This window comes from Enhydra lutris, unplaced genomic scaffold, assembly GCF_002288905.1.
Source record: "Enhydra lutris kenyoni isolate GAN:26980312 unplaced genomic scaffold, ASM228890v2 scaffoldscaffold15, whole genome shotgun sequence".
NCBI classification, from domain to species: domain Eukaryota; kingdom Metazoa; phylum Chordata; class Mammalia; order Carnivora; family Mustelidae; genus Enhydra; species Enhydra lutris.
Window position 1 is genome coordinate 30934439 of NW_019154099.1, and position 19538 is coordinate 30953976.

Consider the following 19538-nt stretch of genomic DNA (forward strand, 5'->3'; position numbering starts at 1 on the left):
AGAGGGAGAGGGAGAAGCAGACTCCCCCCTGAGCTGGGAGGCTGACATGGGGTTCTATCCCAGGACCAGGAGATCCCAGGACCCGGAGGTCATGACCCAAGCCAAAGGTAGACAGACAGTCAACCAACTGAGGCACTGAAGCACCCCACAAATTTTTTTTAAAAACAAAAGAGCTATTTTCCTCTGAGTAAGATAATACTGTGTTTATTTGCTTTATATTTTATTACCCAAGTAAGAGGAATTCTACCTTTCTAAAATATTTAATTATTATAGATAGAGCTAAATTTGCCTTTGATAGGTAGTAGAATCATCGAGCAAAAGCATAAGAGACAAGAAATTTGTGTAGATTCAAGATATCATCCCTAAAATGTTTGTTGGCTTCAGAGAAAGAGTAGTAATTTTATAGCAAAAATTTGCTGAGAGCACCTGGACCAGGTGATAAAGGCCAACATGACCAGTAATAAACTCAACATCACAAGCCTCTGACAGGAGGCACTAGAAAGAGGCTGTGCCATTTCTATAGTGCACTTGCTGGGAGGCGCGCCCTTAGTCTTAGTAAGAAGACATCAAACAGGCTGAACTGAGGGACATCCAGCAAAGTAATCATGTAACCAGTCAAAGTTACCAAAGTAACCAGTCAAGGTCACGGAGGACAAAGAAAGACTGAGCAGGAGCCGCAAACTGCAGGAGACCAGGGTAAGGCAACAACCACACACAAGCTAGAATCCTGACTGGGATCTCAGAACGGAAAAGGACACGAATAAAACAACTGGTGAAGAGCAAATGAAATGTTTAGTTGGGATAATAACACTGTACCAATGTTAATTTCCTGTTCTGCACATTGCACTGGGCTATGTAAGATGTTAACAACTGGGGAGGATGGGGGACAAACATTTGGAAACTCTGTGACTTTCCTGTAAATCTAAAAATAGACCATATTAAGTTTCTTTTAAAAAGAAATGCAGGGTATTATTTTATGTATTTTTCTAGGTATAACAAAGTGTATGTGTTATTCAGCAAGTTATCATTTCATTCAATTATGTAATTTTGAGATGTATCCAAGTTGATAAACAATGGGAATTCATTCCTATTAACTGTTCCATTGTATGAACATATTTTAGTTATGCTATTGATACACATTTGAGTTGTTTCCAATTTTCCCTTATTTAGAAACAATAAAACTTTGAAAATGTCACCTTCTAAACCTATATGAGTTTCTCTTATCAAGACAGGGAACTGGTGGATAATTTTAGGTTAATAAATTTCTATCAACTGTACCCCAAAATGGCTATCCAGGTCACACTATATTCAGCCTCACATAAATGTATCAATATCTCCACAATTTCACCAACAGTTAATCTGGTGACTATCTTATTGTTGTTTCCATTTTCATGTCTCTAACATCTAATGAGGTTGAAAAATCTTCTCATTTTTATTATTGGACCTTCTCATTTCCTTTTCATATGAGTGTTTTTAAATAGAAATTGTGTCATTTCCCGCTGGTAGTTTCATCTTTCTCTTTCAAACAGTAAGAGTTCTAATACATTCTGGTTACCAATCTGCTATCTCCTCATTTAACGTCCAAGGAAACAGCTGTTATGTAAAAAACGTAAATTTTGATGAGGTCGAATCTGTCAATGTCTTCTTTTAACAGCTTTTGCATTTTTGTAACTTCATAAATGTTTCCTTGTTTAAGGACACCAGAATATTCTTATTTTCTTTTAATTTTTTTAATATTTTGTTTACAGTGAGGGGTTTGATCCACCTAGAGAGTATCTTGAGCAGGAAAAGTGGAAGGACTCTTTCTCTCTTTGGATAACAAATTGATCCAACGCTCTTTCCTGAGCAATTCAGCCTTCTGCCGCAGATTTATAATGTTCTCTTCACTGTACATCAAAGAATTTTCCATTTTTGTAAAGGTACAAATGCAAAAATAATATGCATTAGATAAATTATAAATTTTAAAATCTGAATATTACATTTAAATGGTCCTTGATCACATAGCTGAACAGATACTCTACAAACACTGCTATTCATCATCAGTTCTGCCCTGTGCCTGTGATCCTGCTGTCTACTGAAGAGAAATCACAATTTGCATTTACACTGACGGGACTGTCCTCTGCCATGTTCTGGCACTTGCACTCTCCCCATCTATTTTAACAGCTGTCATCCCGAGTTGCGTTAACTGGCTTCCACTCTGGGCAGCAGAAGGCATAGCCCACAGCTCAACCATTTCTGTATCGCCTAGTACCACAATGCTTGGCACACAGCAGATGCTTTAACAAGTGTTTATCGAACTACGTTTCTTCTCCTGTGAAGTTTCCAAACTTTTTTGTTAATAAGAGATAATGAGGAGAAAGGGAATGTGAGTCCCAGCGTCAACTCGTCCTCATTTCCCCTCCTTAGAACACTTTTTTTTTAAAAACCTGCTTTATGGTATCACATCCATGATCTCTCTCATTTTCAAATGTCCCTCAAAAGCCACACGAGGTTCATTCCAGTTCTACATTTTTAGGGAAAAGGAACACATCATCAAGTGAGAGGGGAATAAAAAGAGACTTCAATAAACAGTTGACATTCTGGGACGCTTTTGCCTCTCTTCACCCATTCAACAAATATTTGGTCAGTTCCCACTGAGTACACAGCAGTCTTAAGAGCTGTGGGAAACACGACTCCCTTCCTTGAGTCTGCCTTCAGAGAAAAAGAATTAAAAATGAAAAAGAGAAAGAAAGAGGAGGGGAAAAGGCAAGCACCTCAGAGAGACTGCAAACACAAATTTGACCAGACGTGAGAAATGATTCTTTGGGCTCTAGTTTCACCTGGAAACAAAGGCCCATCCGCCCACAGTAACGACTTTCTCATTTCCCAGATGCCAAAGCAAACTCCTTTCGCCCCCGCCCAGTTCTATGGTACCTTCAATCCTTTCACAGAGCTTATGCAGCGAGTGCATAGGGCAGGCCTCGCACAGCTTAATCTGGGTCTTGGCGCTCTGCAGGGCAGCCGCGGTGCTGAAGGCCTGTCTCAGAGTCAGCATTACCTCATCCACCTACAAGAAGGAACATAACACAGGTCTCTAAAAAGCGTGCCTTCACAGGAACACATTAAAAGCCTGGCAGCAATAATGAGACTTTGTGGATGCAAACTAAATAATCAATCATGGAATTTGGTGACTACAGAGCAAGTAGAGAGAAAGTATCAACTGTAAAGTTTGACCTTCAATTATACTATCCCTGAAAGCTGGACAGAGGAAGACCATTTTCGTGTGTATAACACTGAGTACTTGGAGGCTAGTTTCAGATCCCACTAAGTGTGACACCTTCACTGACGGTTTGACTGACAGTCAGTTGGACCATGGTTCCATTAAGTAGTATATCCGATTTCTTCGGAAGCTCTGTCTGCTGTAAGGACCTGTTTAGCCAGAGCCCTTCCATCCGGTTAAACAATAACTTTGTTGTTTAAAACTTAAACTGCCCCTGCTCCCCTTCCCCCAGGGGACTTACTTAAAAACAAGTCCTGGAAACCAGTCCCAGGTAACAAAGCCCAAATACAAGGGTGGGTCAGGCCAGGTGGAGACATCCAATCATTGGGGGCGGGGGGGGGGGCGAATACTGTCTCCCTAGTTACCAAGGAGTATGGGCCCTGCCCTTTGGGCGCCTTTTGGGCGCCAATTCTGACCAAGGTGATAGGCTAGTTCAAATATCTATTAGGGTAAATTGTAATTCAATTGGTCACTTATGTGTGACCTAACATGACTGTGCAGCTTTCTCTGTGTGTTACAATTTCATTGGCCACCTGTGCATGGCCAGGCCCAACCACATGGCCTTCACCCTTAAAAGCTAGTCTGTGAAGCAGAGAGGGGTCACCCTCTCTGTAAGAGGTGCAGCCCCAAACGTTCGGTTTGATTCTTGATGCTTGGCGTGAAATAAAGCTTTGCTTGACCTTCGCTTTGTATCAGTCTCACTCCTTTAATCACGGACCCATTACTGGGGGACCTAACATCTGCAATATATAAGGAGCAACAAAATAGGTTTAATGTCCACTTTTGGTAATAGGTATCCTATTTATTTTATCCTTCTGGATCACTTTTAGTGTAAAAACAAAACACGGGTTTAAGCAAAGTTCTGTGGTGGAGGGGAATGAGTTCAATGAAACGAATGTTGAGGAAGTCAGTGAAGGTTATCGGTCTTACCTCTCTGTTTGCTCATTTGTCATCATTTTCCTTCTGATGTGCGAAACTAAGAAGTTCTGACATTATGCTGTCCCACAGCTGGGTCTCACCACTAGGTCAGCAATTTGAAAACTACCAGCTGGTTTCTCCCTAGCCCTTCCAGTGACTCAATCAAGAAGTGTGAATCTAGCATTCTAGTTTCCTGCTTGCTTTTCTGGGGTCAACTATCAGCTCACCCTCCTGCACTGCTAACCCAACTTCAGGCCATGTCTCTGTGATGCCATCATCAATGTAAGCTGTAGTTTTCCCATGCTGCAGAACCGAGATCAAAGTCTCAAACCTCAATGAGGAGCTGTGGGGTACAAAGGGCCTCACCCCAGCTAGCTTTGATACTGAAAACCACCTTTTAAAAGTCTTTCTCTCCCCTCCCCCTTCAGCCTGGTTTAAGAATAAACTATTATTTAAAGGATTTAATCTACTTCTGCAAGTGAGTGTATGAAGAACCTAGAATGAAAAGCAACTTTATTCTTCTAATATTATTACTAAAAGGAGCGATCAAGCAGTAAGCAGCCAGTCATTATTTAGTTACGTTTTACTATGTTTCCAAGTTTTTAAAAGGCTTATGAATAATTTCACACTGTTCCATAAATAAAAATGGGTTAATCATAAAGTCTGTTCTTTTGTACTATAATTAAAAAATAAAGATTTCAGGGTGCCTGGGTGGCTCAGTGGATTAAAGCCTCTGCCTTCGGCTCAGGTCATGATCCCAGGGTCCTGGGATCGAGCCCCACATCGGGCTCTCTGCTCAGCAGGGAACCTGCTTCCTCCTCTCTCTGCCTGCCTCTCTGCCTACTTGTAATCTCTGTCAAATAAATAAATAAAATCTTTAAAAAAATAGATAAATAAAGATTTCTTGTTCTTGAAAATAAAAGCACTACATGCTTAATGCCTTTACAGTTTTATTTCATTTGCCTTGTTATATATGTATTCAAAACCAATTTCAATTACTTATGCATATGTTTGTTTCTAACTTCTCGTTTCTCATTTGTTAAAGGCACTAAGGGGATGAGTTATCTGCTTAGCTTTCATATGGATTTGTTATTTAGTAATACTACCTTGTAAAAGACCTCCAATGAAAATACTGAACTTTCATGTCTTCTTCTCTATTTCTAGAGGAAATAAGAGGCCATTTCAACGGTGTCTAATACGTGGCTACCAGTTTCTTTCAGACACAAATAGGACTAAATTCTTTATTTGACTTTAAGAATATTAAATGCTTTGCTTTTTAGATACATCACTTTTTTTTAGATGGCCTATAAATTCTATCACGGGATCAGACCAATTAAAAGTTCAAATGCAGTAGGAGTAACTTGTTTCATTCTAGATACAACAACAACAAAAAATCACAGGACATGTTAAAAGGCTAAAAGTAAAGGAATGCACAAAGATAAATCAATCATATGCAAACAGAAGGCGCATATTGTTAGAATTACCATCAGGCAAAAGTAAATTTCCAGTGAAATCTCATACTTGAGATGGGACAAAGAAAGCCAATTTATGATATTAAGGTAAAAATCCATAATGAAGATAATGTTCATAAGCATTTATGCACCAAACTTAGGTATTTTATGGCATTTAGGGATAAGCCTAAGAATCACAGAATGTGTAAGGACTTCACAGGATTACCTAGTTTAATTCTCTGGAAAAAATGTACACTATTAAACCCTATAGAAATAGAGTGTCTCAGAAGCCTGAGTCATCTCTTTTCATACTTTTCTTGGATACCAATGTCTGCATCTGTGGGGTTTTACTTTTTCTTTGTCTATCAGCAGCAACTTCCATTTTTTCCCCACACCTTTTAAACCAATTTTGGAGAATGCAAAAATGGTGTTTTCCACAAATCTCAAGGCTTATTTAAACCAGACGAAGTCAACTGCCAACAGCTATTTTACAAAGGAAGGAAGGAAGTCATACCAAGCATCTAAACTTGGAGTGTAACTCTTCAGGACCCATGAAAACACTACGCTGCTCATCAATTCACAGCAATTGTCACAAAGATGGAAAAGAAAATGCTAGTGTATATTCTTTTTGCACAGAGAAGATAAGTCAGCATGTGTGGTTTTCCAATACTTTGTCTTATACAACTGCCAAGCCACATCAGTCATATACCCCTTAGACCTATAATATTTAATTAACTGTTTTGCTCTTTTCCATATGTCAGCTGCTTGGACCATCCCCTTTTATACAGGAACTCTCATTTAATTTTTCTTCTAGCTTGCACTTCTGATGCCCCGCTCTTCAGTTAAGATGCTTACTGATAAAACAAGAATCTACAAGTTTCAAAAGATTCTAGGGAAGGCCGGCTGTCCTTCAATAACAGTGCCAAAAGGGAGAGTCTGATGGAGCCTCCGTGTGAGAGGAAGACATTCTCAGCCAGGCTGGTCTGTTGCCTTAGTCGGTGGAAAATACAGCATGTTCCCAGACCTTCTACTCTGACTCCCTGTTTCAAAAACTCATTCTACATGTATGAGGAAGAAAAAAAACCCTAAAACTACAAACAAAACAAAAGCTATAAATGAGGTTGCGAATAAGAAGGTTTTATGTAGTTTTCCTCTTAATGCAGGCTACACAGTAATGAGATTCACAGGTACCTAGACAGCACTTGCCTGAAGTTAAGAGTAACGCACTCCCTCACTCAAAATACACTTACCAAGCACCTGCTACTCCAGAAACACTCCTGACCTTGTGGGATTTACAGTCTAGTGAACTAGAAAGCTATGTAAACAAGTAAGAGTGGGGATTAATAGGAACCGTTAGAGACCTAGGTACAATATGTGGCCAGAGCAGTGATAACAGAGCAACTAAAAAAATTCAATTCCTACCCCCACCAAAGAAAAAGAAAAAAAAAAATCATCCAAAAAGACTTCACTAGGATATGTACAAATCCAAGGTAGAAAAGAAGAAGGGGATTCAAGTCACAGGAAAGCAAGAATGTGAAAAATAGGTGATGAAAACACAGCATTATCTCCTTGTTTCACAGCAAGGCAGACTCTGAGACCCATACGGCCACTTTCTCTGCCTGATTATCTAAACGTGGGAGCCCCAGCTCTGGTCTCTCTGACACAGTGGACTCCTTGCTCTTTGCAACCAAGAGCGATCTCAGAGTTTTGACCCCAGCCCCTCCCTTCAATCCTTGATCCCTTGCGAACCTCGCATGAACCACCTGAGCCTCTGGTAGCGAAAGAGAGGAAAGCTACACCACAGGGATCATCACACCAGCCTCACTGTCCGGCCTAAGGACCAGCTGAGGAGATGGGATAGCCTGTGTGAGGACGCGGTCGTGAAAGGGAGAGGCATCCCGGGGGGATGCCACACAATCTAGATTTGTCTCTTAACAAGAAGGCATAAAATGGTTCCTGGAAATTTTGTGAGAAATAAAGCTAGAGCAGGACGTGGAAAGTGGACAGATGACAGATTAAGCTAGTGGCAGGGAGACTAGTGAGGACACTAGCGTGGCAGTCTAAGTAGGGAAGATGAATGCCCAGAATCAGGTAGAGAGGGAAAGGAGGAGAAATGGATAAGGAAACTTTGTCTTTGTGTTAACAGGCTCTGGTGAACACGTGGATATGGAAGGTGAAGGAGAATGTGTTACAATATCTACACTGGGAAGCTGGGTAAATGGAGATGCCGAGATAAAACAAGGAATACAGGATAAGTTTCAGAAAGGGATACAGAACATGGAAAAATCAGCCTTATCGTGGACGGTGGATGAAGGAAGGAGGGAGTGAGGCATGAGCGGGCAGTGGGACAGCAGATTCTCCTGACCTTACTTTCTAACTACGTCTCACTTGGTTGGCACTTTCTAGTGCTGGGTCACTGGTTCTCTTGGGCTCTCTCCCCCTGCCTGTGCTCACTGCTCTATGACTTCAGCTGTCATTTACATAACAGCAACTCTCAAATTTCTATCTCGAATCCTGAATTGAAACTACGATACCAAGAACACCTGGACCTCAACATGTGGACTTTTCCTAGGTACAGCTAATTATCTAGTGTGAGAATGAAAGACAAATGGAATTCTCTGGAAGAAACTGTTAGTGATGTGAGTGCTATATTCCCCAGAGAAAACAGGCTGAGACCCAGAGGGCCATAGTCAGAAAGTGCCTTCAAATCAATTCACTCCCATTTCGTCATTATTCCTATACTTCAGTATTCCTTCCATGTGGTGAATATGGAAGGCCAAAATTGAGCAGAAATGATGGCACCAAAGAAATGAGAAGAATGCTGCCTGGCTTGTTGTCTATGTGTGTGTTTCCTCAGGAGAAATGTTTGTAGGAGGATTATATGCCGAAGGAAATATTTTTCTTCAAAGTATGCCCACGGAGCTAAGGGTTGGTATTAAAATGGTTAGGAGAGATAATACAAGTGGAAGAAGAAGTAAAAAATTTTGGGGAAAAATATTAAAATATGTTTAGTCACTCACAGGCACTTCTAAGTTTGCCTTAAATATTTCTTCAATTTCAACTGCTGTCATAAAGGGGCAGGTGGAGGGAGTGAGGGGATGGTGCTGGAAAGAAGAACGGACTTTCAAACTCCAAAGAAAGAAAATGAAGGCTAAAATAAGACCATTAAAAAATAATTAAAAAAAAAATGAGAACAATGGCTAATGAAATAAGGAAAGAAAACAAAATCCCTCTCCGGTCTGCTGATGAAAGAATTTCCTCCTCTAAGATGTTATAATAATTCAGAGAATAAGAGATCAGTGGGTCCTCCCTATCATCTTACATGAGCAATGGAAAAAAATAACAGCTCTTCTCCTATTAGTAGTCTTCTCCTACCTTTTAAAAATAGCCCTGATGACATGACTCAATTCCTTAAAGTCAAGAAAGTATCTAGGCTTAAAAATTACCAGGACAATTTGTTTTTCTTTTCTTACTGCTGCTTTAAAGAGCAGGAACCTGTTTCTGGACGCCCTCTTCTTTTTCCACGGGTAGTAGTTCTGCGAGGCTCGGTGTCAGCCGGAGGCACGGGCAGGCGCGCGCAGATGACAATCGCGTCACTTACCAGAGACTCGCTGGCACACTGGAACACATAACAGATATACTGGCCCAGCCCGGGCTCTGCTGACTCCCGGCAGATGAAGCCAAAATGATCAACATGCTTTACACCCTGCAACGGGGAAGGAAGTACAGTGTTTACTGCAATAGGTCCTTTTAATCAGACTACGGAAATCGGCATCAGTCCTACTACACTTTCACGCTTCCGTGAATTTCTCCTTCTCAGCCTGGTGACAGGGGGACATAATGTCATAGCAAACTTAGGCTGTGGTCTTTTGACACATAAAATAAAGGGAAACAGCAACTCAGATTGTTTGTTTCCTGCACACCGTGACTCTGGGCCACAGGAAGAAAAATGGGATGGCATAATTCATTGTCTCTTGTAATAAAATGGCTACTGACTGTTTGTAAGTAATGGGGCTCTCAATTTATCCATCTTGTTGGCCCGAGCAGTCTGATGGGTTATCATAAAGCCTGCTATTGTCTACATGAAGCTCAGAATCAGAATCAGAAAAACTACCACCAACGATGCTCTAATTAAATGGGATGCAACCAACTCCTTAAAATGCGCATTCAACATAGTAGAGTATCTGTCTTTACGGAGACATTTAAGGAGCCACAAACGTTAGAAAACTAATATATTAAAGAAACGACAGCAGGGTGCCTGGGTGGCTCAGTTGGTTGAGCGACTGCCTTCGGCTCAGGTCATGATCCCGGACTCCCAGGATTGAGTCCTCCATCGGGTTCCCAGCTCTTTGGGGAGTCTGCTTCTCCCTCTGACCTTCTCCTCTCTCATGCTCTCTCTCACTCATTCTCTCTCAAATAAATAAATAAAATCTTTTTAAAAAAAATTTTTTTAATTTTCTAAAAACAAAGAAACAACAGATGTCAATTATCCAAATTTACAAATCACCGTACTTCCTGAACGCCAGCTAAAGACCCTCAGCTATACTTACTAAAAAATTCTGAATCATCTGTGAACTTCGGCCAGGCTGAATACATACATACCAATTAGTAGACGGCACCTTGTCATTTTAATAGCAAGCACAGTGCTTTAAAAAGCCAGGTAGACAAAAAAATTAAAGTTGTCTTGGAATTACCTAAATCACGGTGAAAAGACAATAGGCTTTGGAGTCAGACAGATTTGTGCTTCATTCTTAGTTCAACCCATCTACAAGGTATGAGCCATCGTGCTAGGTAACGATTTCTGAGGCTTCATTCTCATTAGAAAATAGTAGTAATGGCAACTATCTCAGCAATTTTTCAAATTTACAACTAAGAATGATCTATTATCGTTACTGGCACATAACTTCGATAAGCAGTAACCACTATTCCTGTAATGTGCTCAGTCGATCCAATGGATATGAATAAAGGAAATCAGTTCTGACCAAAAGTAAAAAGTCAGTAAGGAGGAGCGAGATTGCCATTCATGAGCTGAAAGTAATCTCCATCTGGTACAACTCCTTAGTGACAATAAAATCTCTTTTACTAGCTGAGTACTAAATGGGAAAAATTTGTAGGACCTCATTAGGTCAGGGAGTCCTCAAGCAGTGGGAAAGTTTCCAGGAAAGAATAACCACTCCCTGATTCCTCATGCTGCCAGGGACACAGTCCTGTAGAGATTTTGCATAAAGAAATGTTTATTGGCGTGCATGTGTTAAAAAGCAGGCCTGTTGCTGGATGTGGTCATATGGTATCAGTTCAAATCTGTGGAAGAAGTAGTAAGAGCAGGCCAGTGAGCAGCAGAGGTTAACTTGACAATTACTCTGATCAAAGGCCTCCACACAAATGTTTAATTCTTTTTCTGAACCAGAAGGTTAGGATACAAAGCTTGTTTGTTTGTTTTTTTTTATTTCAAGTTTTTATTTCAAGTTTATTTAGTTAACATATATGGTAAAATTGGTTTCAGGAGTAGAATTCAGTGATTCACCACTTACATACAACACCCAGTGCTCATCACAAGTGCCCTCCTGAATCCCCATCCCCCATTTAGCCCATCCCCCCACCCATCCACCTTCCAGCAACCCTCAGTTTGTTCTCTATCATTAAGAGTCTCTTATGGTTTTCTTCCCTGTCTCTTTTCTTTTCACCCTTCCGCAATGTTCATCAGATTTTTCCTTAAATTCCACGTATGAGTGAAATCAAACGGTATTTGTCTTTCTTGGATTAACTTATTTCACTTAGCCTAATACACTCTAGCTCTATCCATGTTATTGGAAATGGCAAGATTTCATTCTTTTTCATGGCTAATATTCCTGTGTGTGTGTGTCTGTGTGTGTGTGTACATGTGTGAATACCACACCTTCTTTATTCATTCATCAGTTGATGGCATTTGGGTGCTTTCCATAGTTTGGCTATTGTAGATAATGCTGCTATAAACATTGGGATGCATGTGCCCCTCCAAATTAGTATCTTGTATCCGTTGGGTAAACACCTAGTAGTGCAATTGCTGGGTCATAGGGTAGTTCTATTTTTAACTTTTTGAGGAGCCTCCATAGTGTTTTCCACAGTGGCTGCACCAGTTTACATTCCCACCAGCAAGGCAAGAAGTTTCTCCTTTCTCCACATCCTCACTTTAAAAAAAGAGGGAAAAAAGCAAAAATCATGTTTGAATTGCCAGTTTTATATATTTGGCTTGGTTGGTTCTTTCCTTCTTTTTCCCCCACTACTTTGTTTTTTCCCCTTTGGATGTTCAATGAGCATGGCTGTTTCCTCACTGGGAGGTTTGAGGAATGTGTGGGTGAGGGGCACAGCTTCTTAGGATGACTCTTTGCGGCCTGGGGGGCAGGAACTACACTGGTTTGCACATCACTTTCTCCTCTGTACTTGGCACAAGGTCCCACACATAGAAATGTTCATTCAACATTTATTGAACACCTAAGTACTAAGCTCTATCTTAACATTTTATTCTGATGCCCTACAGGATGAATGCCCTACAGAAACACCACAAAATAAGATGCCCGCCCTCACAAAGCTTATGACCTTGTGGGGACTCCCCAGCAAACAGGAAATTACAAGAAGACTCAATAACTACTTTTCAGTTCAAGTGAGTATAATTTTTCTACCCAACTTTTGGTCCCTTATATAGGAATTGAGAAAATTGTCATTTATCATTCCTATAATCAGATGCTGTGCCTCTCTTAGTTATGACAGTAGAAAGTTTTTATCTTCATGACATAATTTTATGATACCATTAATAGAACAAATACTAAAATATCAGAAGGGAAAAGGCATTCGCTGAGGCTGAGGTGAACAATTACAAGAGGTAAAAAAAAGTTCATCATTTCTGAAAGGCAGAACATCTGAATATTATACCTAGGGCAACGCTAACTCTGAAATTTAAAAATAAATAGGCAGACTTCATTTTTCAACATCAAAATAAAGAAGAGGACTTTAGCAAGATTTAGGTCCCTAAAGGTTCCTTTAAGTCACTCGCTAGGAAAGAAGTTAATCCTTCTCTATTCCAGAGATTTCCACAGAGGCATCCTTGCATTCTTAACCTTCCCATATTTAGATTTAGATATTCTCTCTACTCCCAACAACTTCAAAAATCCTTCCATGCTTACAATACATTTAGGCGGCTCTAACTTTGGGATAGATATTCTAAATTCCTACTGTGGTACTTAGAGGACACTGGTTTATGCCTACTATGACCTTGTAGACGTTGAGCTGTATCAATAATTTCAAAGCATTCAAATACACAGTTTGTGAATTAAAAATAAACCAAAGAACAAAAATATACCAGCATTTTCTTTTCAAATTTTAGCATTTACATTAAAAGAAGTGGAAGGTGCTAGTTCTTCTTTTACTACCAATTATGGCAAAAAGAGCAAACATGACTCAGTGATACCCACAAGTCCCACTGCCCAAGACTGAGGAACACTAACTGTGAGGTATTTTCAAAAGAACTCACCACCACAAAAATTCCACCAGAGGAGAGAATGTGTTGAAGTGACGTTATGAGGAGGAAGAGTGATAAAAAAAAGGACCAGCTATTACAATACTGAGGGACCTGGACAGGATTTTGTTACCAGCAGAGACACAAACAAAGCAGCACTCTTCTTTAAGACAAATCCACTCAAAAAATGAAAATGAAAAAAAAAAAAAAACTGTAAAATTTGAAGGAGTTTAAGTCTAGTTGTTTTGTGGCTAATTTAAAAACAAGATTAAGTCAGTTTCATCAAACATATGAAGTACTTTAATACGTACCTGAGAACAAGAAGAGATATCTTTAAAATTCTTTTCAAGCACAACTGATTTAGTGTCTGGACTGATAAGGTTAATCTCAAACCGCCCAACCTTAAAATAAAAACATTCCAGTTAATTTCAACTCGCAAAGACCTAAGGTCTTACTTTACGATTATATATCCAACTAGTAATATAGATTCAATTGCTATACATGTTCTTCAACATCCAATGTGCTTCCACATCCAAACCAACCAGTATTTCAACTCCAACTATCAGCAGCCTCAACACATTTCCTCCTTTTGTCTAAAAATCATGAAAATAAAGTTGATCTTAATTTATAAGATATAAGAAACCATTCTGTTCATTCAACACGATCATCTTTTTAAAAACATACTCCCTTTCTTCAAGATCTCTAAAAACACCAATTATTTAACCATAACTTATAATCACACTTCCTCCCAAAATTGTCAACAAAAACATAATATTTGCAGTTGAGCACATTAAACTTTTTAAAAATCCACAGCCAGGGAAATTAACATCAATCACTGTGGCAAGCTAAGAAAATGAATACATCTGAGAGCCTCAAAATGAGAGGCAGCTCAGTCAGTGTATCACCCAAGAAAAGCCTATGGATACTTTCACTACATGCCTATAGTTATCAAAAGCAAAACAGGACAAAACAAAAGAACCCACAGTCTTCTGATAAGCAAGTATTACACACTGGGACTGTTTATCAAGGTCCGCTGTGGAATTTCCTACTCAAGTCTCTTTACCACAGGATAAAAGGATGGTCCCTTATTTTTCTTTTCCCCAAGAAAACTCAGACCTTACAAGCTGAGGACTTAAAGAAACTCTCGAGGGCATTGTTTTGACTTAAGTTCTTTAAGGCGGAACCTGACATTTTCTGTATCTTGTACAAACTCAAAAACTACTTTTTTAATTAAGATGCCTCTTTTAAACCTACAATATAGCTTGTACGCCATTATTTTAGCAACGGATCCTGTAAGCTGTCAAGCTCAGGGTGTTTCTTTAACTTTCTTCTTTTTGTGGAACAGCATCTGAAAATACACCTAGGAGTCTCTAGACTTTTCCTTCTCTAAAGAAAACTTTCTCTTTCTCCTCCATGCCTATCACACTTTCCCAGTTTATTCATGTGTTTAAATCCTCTGCAAGGCACAACATCTATTTAGACATCTAGACACAACACACATCTATTTAAGAACCAACCTAAGGCGAATGCTAGTGATAGGGTAATCTATTTAATTGCTTCTTTCTCCATCTCTCCGTGCCCTGTTCCCCCACTTGCTAAAAATCCACATTCTGTGTCTGCCTCTGGGACCTTCCCTGCTTTCCTTTGCTCTTCTCTCCATCTGCCTTCCCTGCTCGCCTTGGCCCGGGTTGGGGGCGGGGGCGGAGAGGGTGCTGGACCCATGCAGAGCGCGGGATGGGATGGGGAGGGGCCGGCGCAGGCTGCATCTAATTAGCAAACCCTGCGCGAGCGGAAACCAGCCCCGCCAGCGCCCCGCCTGGCAGCACCTGGAACAGCATCGTCCTGTTCTTCTCCGAATCCGAGGGCTGTACGTGACTCGGCGCGCTGGCATGTCTCCTTCGGGGCAGTGGTTTTTGGCTGTTCTCGTGAACTTTCCTTTGCAAGACTCCGGTGACGCTGCTGCACCGAGACCGGAACTCCTGCTGTTCATCAAAGCCAGAATCTTCCAAAATCCGCTCTGGGAAGCCAGCTCGAGAGCTGGGCAGCCCCGGCTGGCTGGCTGTGGCCGGTAAGGTTGGCAGGATGTCAGGGACGCCATCCCCTTCCTCGGACAGGATGTCAGAGGCTGAGCAGGGGGCCGTGGCCTCGAAGACCCCCGGGTCATCACCCGCGTCCGCACCGCACTGTTCGCCCTGGATCTTCAGGCGCTGCTGCTCGTGCAGGCTGAACTTCTCCATGCAGTCGTCGATGAGGCTCAAAGGAGCCTTCTTGTGGGTCACCGTCACCTTCCCGCAGTACAGGACTTCGAACTTCTGAGAGTTGTAAAAGGCATCCTCGTTGTCTTTGCTGGCTTTGGCATCCTCTTTCATGGCAACTTTCGATAACTGCCTTATGCTGCTGATCACATCGGGAACCTGGAAAAGAATTGGAATTCCGCATTTCAGTTGAATGTTTAGAGATAATTTAGAGATAAATATTTAGAGATAAACTTGCTGCTATCACACAGGATGCCATTCTCATCCTAAATGATAATATACAGAAAGTAAGAGTCAACCCCGTATAGGATAAAGGATAAACTTAAGTTACACTGTCAGACGTAAATGACTTAAAGGTAAGATAGAAATTTAATGTAAGTATTATACTTCCCCATTTTAAATGCATTGGTTTCCCGAAAACAAAACTGTGAGGCTAAATAGGCCACTGCCAACCTTTAATAAATCATAATACATCCTTTCAGTACTTTGAAGAGTTGTTATAAGGGGTCAGAGGTCTTTTTAAAAAATTAAGATTAAAAAAAGTATATGCTAACACATATCAACCAGGACTGAAAAAAATAAATAAATGCAAAAAATAAATAAAAGTTATGATAAGTGTCAGCTGAAAGGAACCGAAGTTTCAACAACAAGGATACAATAAATTTTCTGGATAAAGAGAATAAGATCCAGACTCTCCTCATCTGCATTAGCCTTCAGAAAAAATGCAAATGAAAACTACAGTAAGATACCATTATACACCTATTAGAATGGCTAACATCAAGAAGACAAAGGCCTGCTGGGATATGGAGCAACTGGAACTTCTGTACATGATATATGCAGAGATATGAAATGGCAAAACCACTTTAGAAAATCTTCTGGGAGTTTCTCAGGAGGTCAGCATAGACCTATCTCATGACCCAGCAATTCCACCCCTAGAGATTTGCTAACAGCCCTGAAAACATATGTCCACACAAAAGCTAGTCCACAAATATTCCCAGAAGCCTGAGTCACAATACTCAAAACAAGCAACCCAAATGTTCATCAACATGTGAATACTCACTAACCATCAAGGAAATGCAGATCAAAACCACAATGAGATATATCATCTTACCAAATGGTTATCATCAAAAAAGACCAGAAGTAAGTACTGGCAAAGATGTGGAGAAAAGGGAATCCCCATGTTGTGTTAGTGGGAACGCAAACTGGTGCACTTAGTATGGGAAACAGTATGGCGTTAACTCAAAATATTAAAAATAGAACTATGATAATATGATCCAGCAATTCCACTTCTGGGTACATATCCAAAGGAAACAAAATTACTATCTCAAAAAAGGTATCTGTTCCGGCCTATTCACTGCAATATTGTTAACAATAGCCAAGACATGGAAACAACCTCAGTGTCCCTCCACAATGAACAGATAAAAAATATACAGAGATACATAAGTGTACAATGCAATGTTATTTAGTCATAAAAAAGCAAACCTGCTTTTTGCAACAACATGAATAGACCTCAAGAGCATCATGAAAGGCCAATACTGCGTGGCCTCAGTTATATGTGGAATTTTTAAAAACTGAACTCATAGATCGAGAAAACAGATCGGTAGTTGCCAGGGGCAAAGGAGGTGAGGGGCTTCTGGAAATGGTCAAAAGGTACAAACTTCTAGTTATAAGTTAAGTTCTGGAGACTTCATATACAGCATGGTGGCTTTAATTAATAATACTACATTGTTATTAGTTGCTAAGCAAGTAGAATTAAATTAATTGAAAGTTGCTAAGCAAGTAGATCTTAAAAGCTCTCATCACAAGAAAAATACCTGTAACTATGTGAGGTGAGTGATATTAAACTGATTTTGTCAATCATTTCCCAATATGCACATGTATCAAATCATTATATTGTACACCTTGACCTAATACAACCTTGAATGTCAATTCTATCTCAATAAAACTGAAGGAAAGAGCAGACAGACAAAATGTGGTACATTCATATAATAGAATACAAATAATCATTTCTTACTTGGTTTACTACATGAACCTTTTAAGTGGTGTCCCTTGCCTCCTTCAATCTACTCTCAAAAGCCAGAAGGAGCCTTTTTAAACTGAATTAGAATCCTTCTTAAATGTCATGTTACTTACCTGTAAATCCTCCAAGCTGCCCATTTCGTTAAGAATAAAAGATCCTTACAATATCCTAAGGACCCATGCCATCTGCATTTGACATGTGTATATTAAATGAGCACCATGGCCCCATGTCTTCTATACGACCTCTAGTCAACCTCGATTTTCATCTTGTCATCCTAACTCCACTTCCTATGACTTTACTCCTAAACTCCCTCTCACTCTGCTGCAGCTACACTGGCCTCCAAGCTCTTCCTGGAACATGCCCCCACTCTCCTCCCTCAAGGGCTCTGAGCTCCACACTCCTCTTCCAGTTCACTGCACGGCTCACTCCCTCATCTCATTCAATCCATGTTCTAAGGCCACCTTGTAAGGCAGCAAGCACTCCCCATCCCAAAACACACACATTGCCAACATGCCCTGGGTTTTTTTCCCTACTTCATAACTCTCTACCAGCACTTACCTCTTTTAACATCTTGTATAATTTATTTGCCAGAAAGTAGACCCTAGGAGGGCAGGGATTTCTGTCTTTTGTGTTTTGTTTTCATTTTTTCCTTGTATCCCAGGACCTAGAATGATTCCTGGTACAAAATACATGCTTACGTTGGCCAAAGGAAAAAAAAAAAAAAAAATTGGGGGTGGGGGTAATTCTTATCTTTGGAAAAAAGATTATATTCAGGATTGTTTTACATTTAGGCATATATGGTATATCTTCAAATCTTCTAGCATCAATTCTGAAATGGGAACTTCTCTTTCTCGTAATTATTTGAGATATACTGCCGGAACACTCACAGTTCAAAATCATAAGAATTTCAGCTTGCTGGTCAAGTACTTCGTATGAAAGAATAAAGTCCAAATGCTGTAGTTTCAATGACTATCCTGAACACCTGACCTGTCTCAGGAAAGAAGTCAGATGTTTTTACTAACCCGTGACCAGCAAACTTAGCCCTCTGTCACTTATTTATTTATTTAGCCTTAGTATCTGACAAGGGCCAAAGCTAAGGAGGGTGAGCTACATATGCAACCCTGTAAAAAGCAAAATGATTCTGGGGCTCTTGGGTAGCTCAGCTGGTTAAACGTCTGCCTTCAGCTCTGGTTCTGATACCAGGGTCCTGAGATCAAGCCCTGTGTTTGGCTCTCTGTTCAGCAGGGAGTCCACTTCTCCCTCTCTCTCTGCCCGCCGCAACACCTGCTTGTTCTTCTCTCTCTCTCTCTCTCTCTCTCTCTCTGTCAAATAAATAAACAAAATCTTAAAAAAAAAAAAAAAGGCAAATGATTCTAGTGGCTGTTAGGCAAAACCCTAAGAGAGATGAATGCCTTCCCCTCACTAACCATATTTCATGAAATACTTTTCCATCTAATTTTGCAAGCCAAGTGTTCCTAAATTTCCAAAGTGTCTCTGTAGACTGAAGAAGCATTATCTGTAGGATATTTTTTTGAACCTGCAGAATTTTGCTCTTGTTATAAATATGCAAACTATTATTAGAGTTATATTCTATCATCGAGACTACAAAGTTAATTCAACCTTCCGTGTGTCAGTTCCTCTCTATTCCATGTTTGTATGCTTTCCCTACCATTACATTGAGAGCTCTCCTACATGAGGAACTGATTAGGCATTGAATTTCTAGAGTCTTACTGACACCTCCCGTGACCAGAGGCAAAGGCTTAGTACCTCAGGGTCATTCAGTTACTGCCCCAGTTTACATAAGCAAAGCTTATCATCTTGCCTTAGCTGGGTTGGTCATTTCATCTTCCAATAATCTGAGCTGTTAACTGCATCATGACACCCTCCCTCAGGTCACGACCGTCAACAGCTTTCAGCGACCTGGGATGCAGAGGGGTTCCACCTGCAGAACCGCAAACTCCAGCTCTGTTTCTGAGTCTCATTGAAAGTACACATAAACCATTATACAGCCCCTGCCCCCACACCCGGAGCCCACACCAGGAAAGAGACACTGATAAAATAAGGTCAGTAAAATATCCATAGTGGGGAAATGAGTTATTAGAGAATCATGAGAACCTATGAGGCATTTCATCCGAGGCGCCAA

The 19538-nt window shown here is 40.4% G+C and overlaps 1 protein-coding gene across 5 annotated transcripts in view; it reads right to left on the bottom strand.

Moving 5' to 3' along the window:
• The window catches only part of LOC111146968 (TBC1 domain family member 4), a 187544-nt gene that overhangs the window by 53476 nt on the left and 114530 nt on the right, over positions 1-19538 (bottom strand). For 4 of the 5 annotated variants that reach the window (XM_022502750.1, XM_022502748.1, XM_022502747.1 and 1 more), the window contains exons 2-5: positions 14947-15534; positions 13432-13521; positions 9230-9334; positions 2914-3046 (exon numbers count right to left, since the gene is read on the bottom strand). In XM_022502750.1, the coding sequence (XP_022358458.1) occupies positions 2914-3046; positions 9230-9334; positions 13432-13521; positions 14947-15534 (916 nt within the window). Of the gene's footprint in view, positions 1-2913; positions 3047-9229; positions 9335-13431; positions 13522-14946; positions 15535-17953; positions 18051-19538 lie in introns of those variants that run through there. The other variant, XM_022502751.1, reaches the window with a different exon arrangement.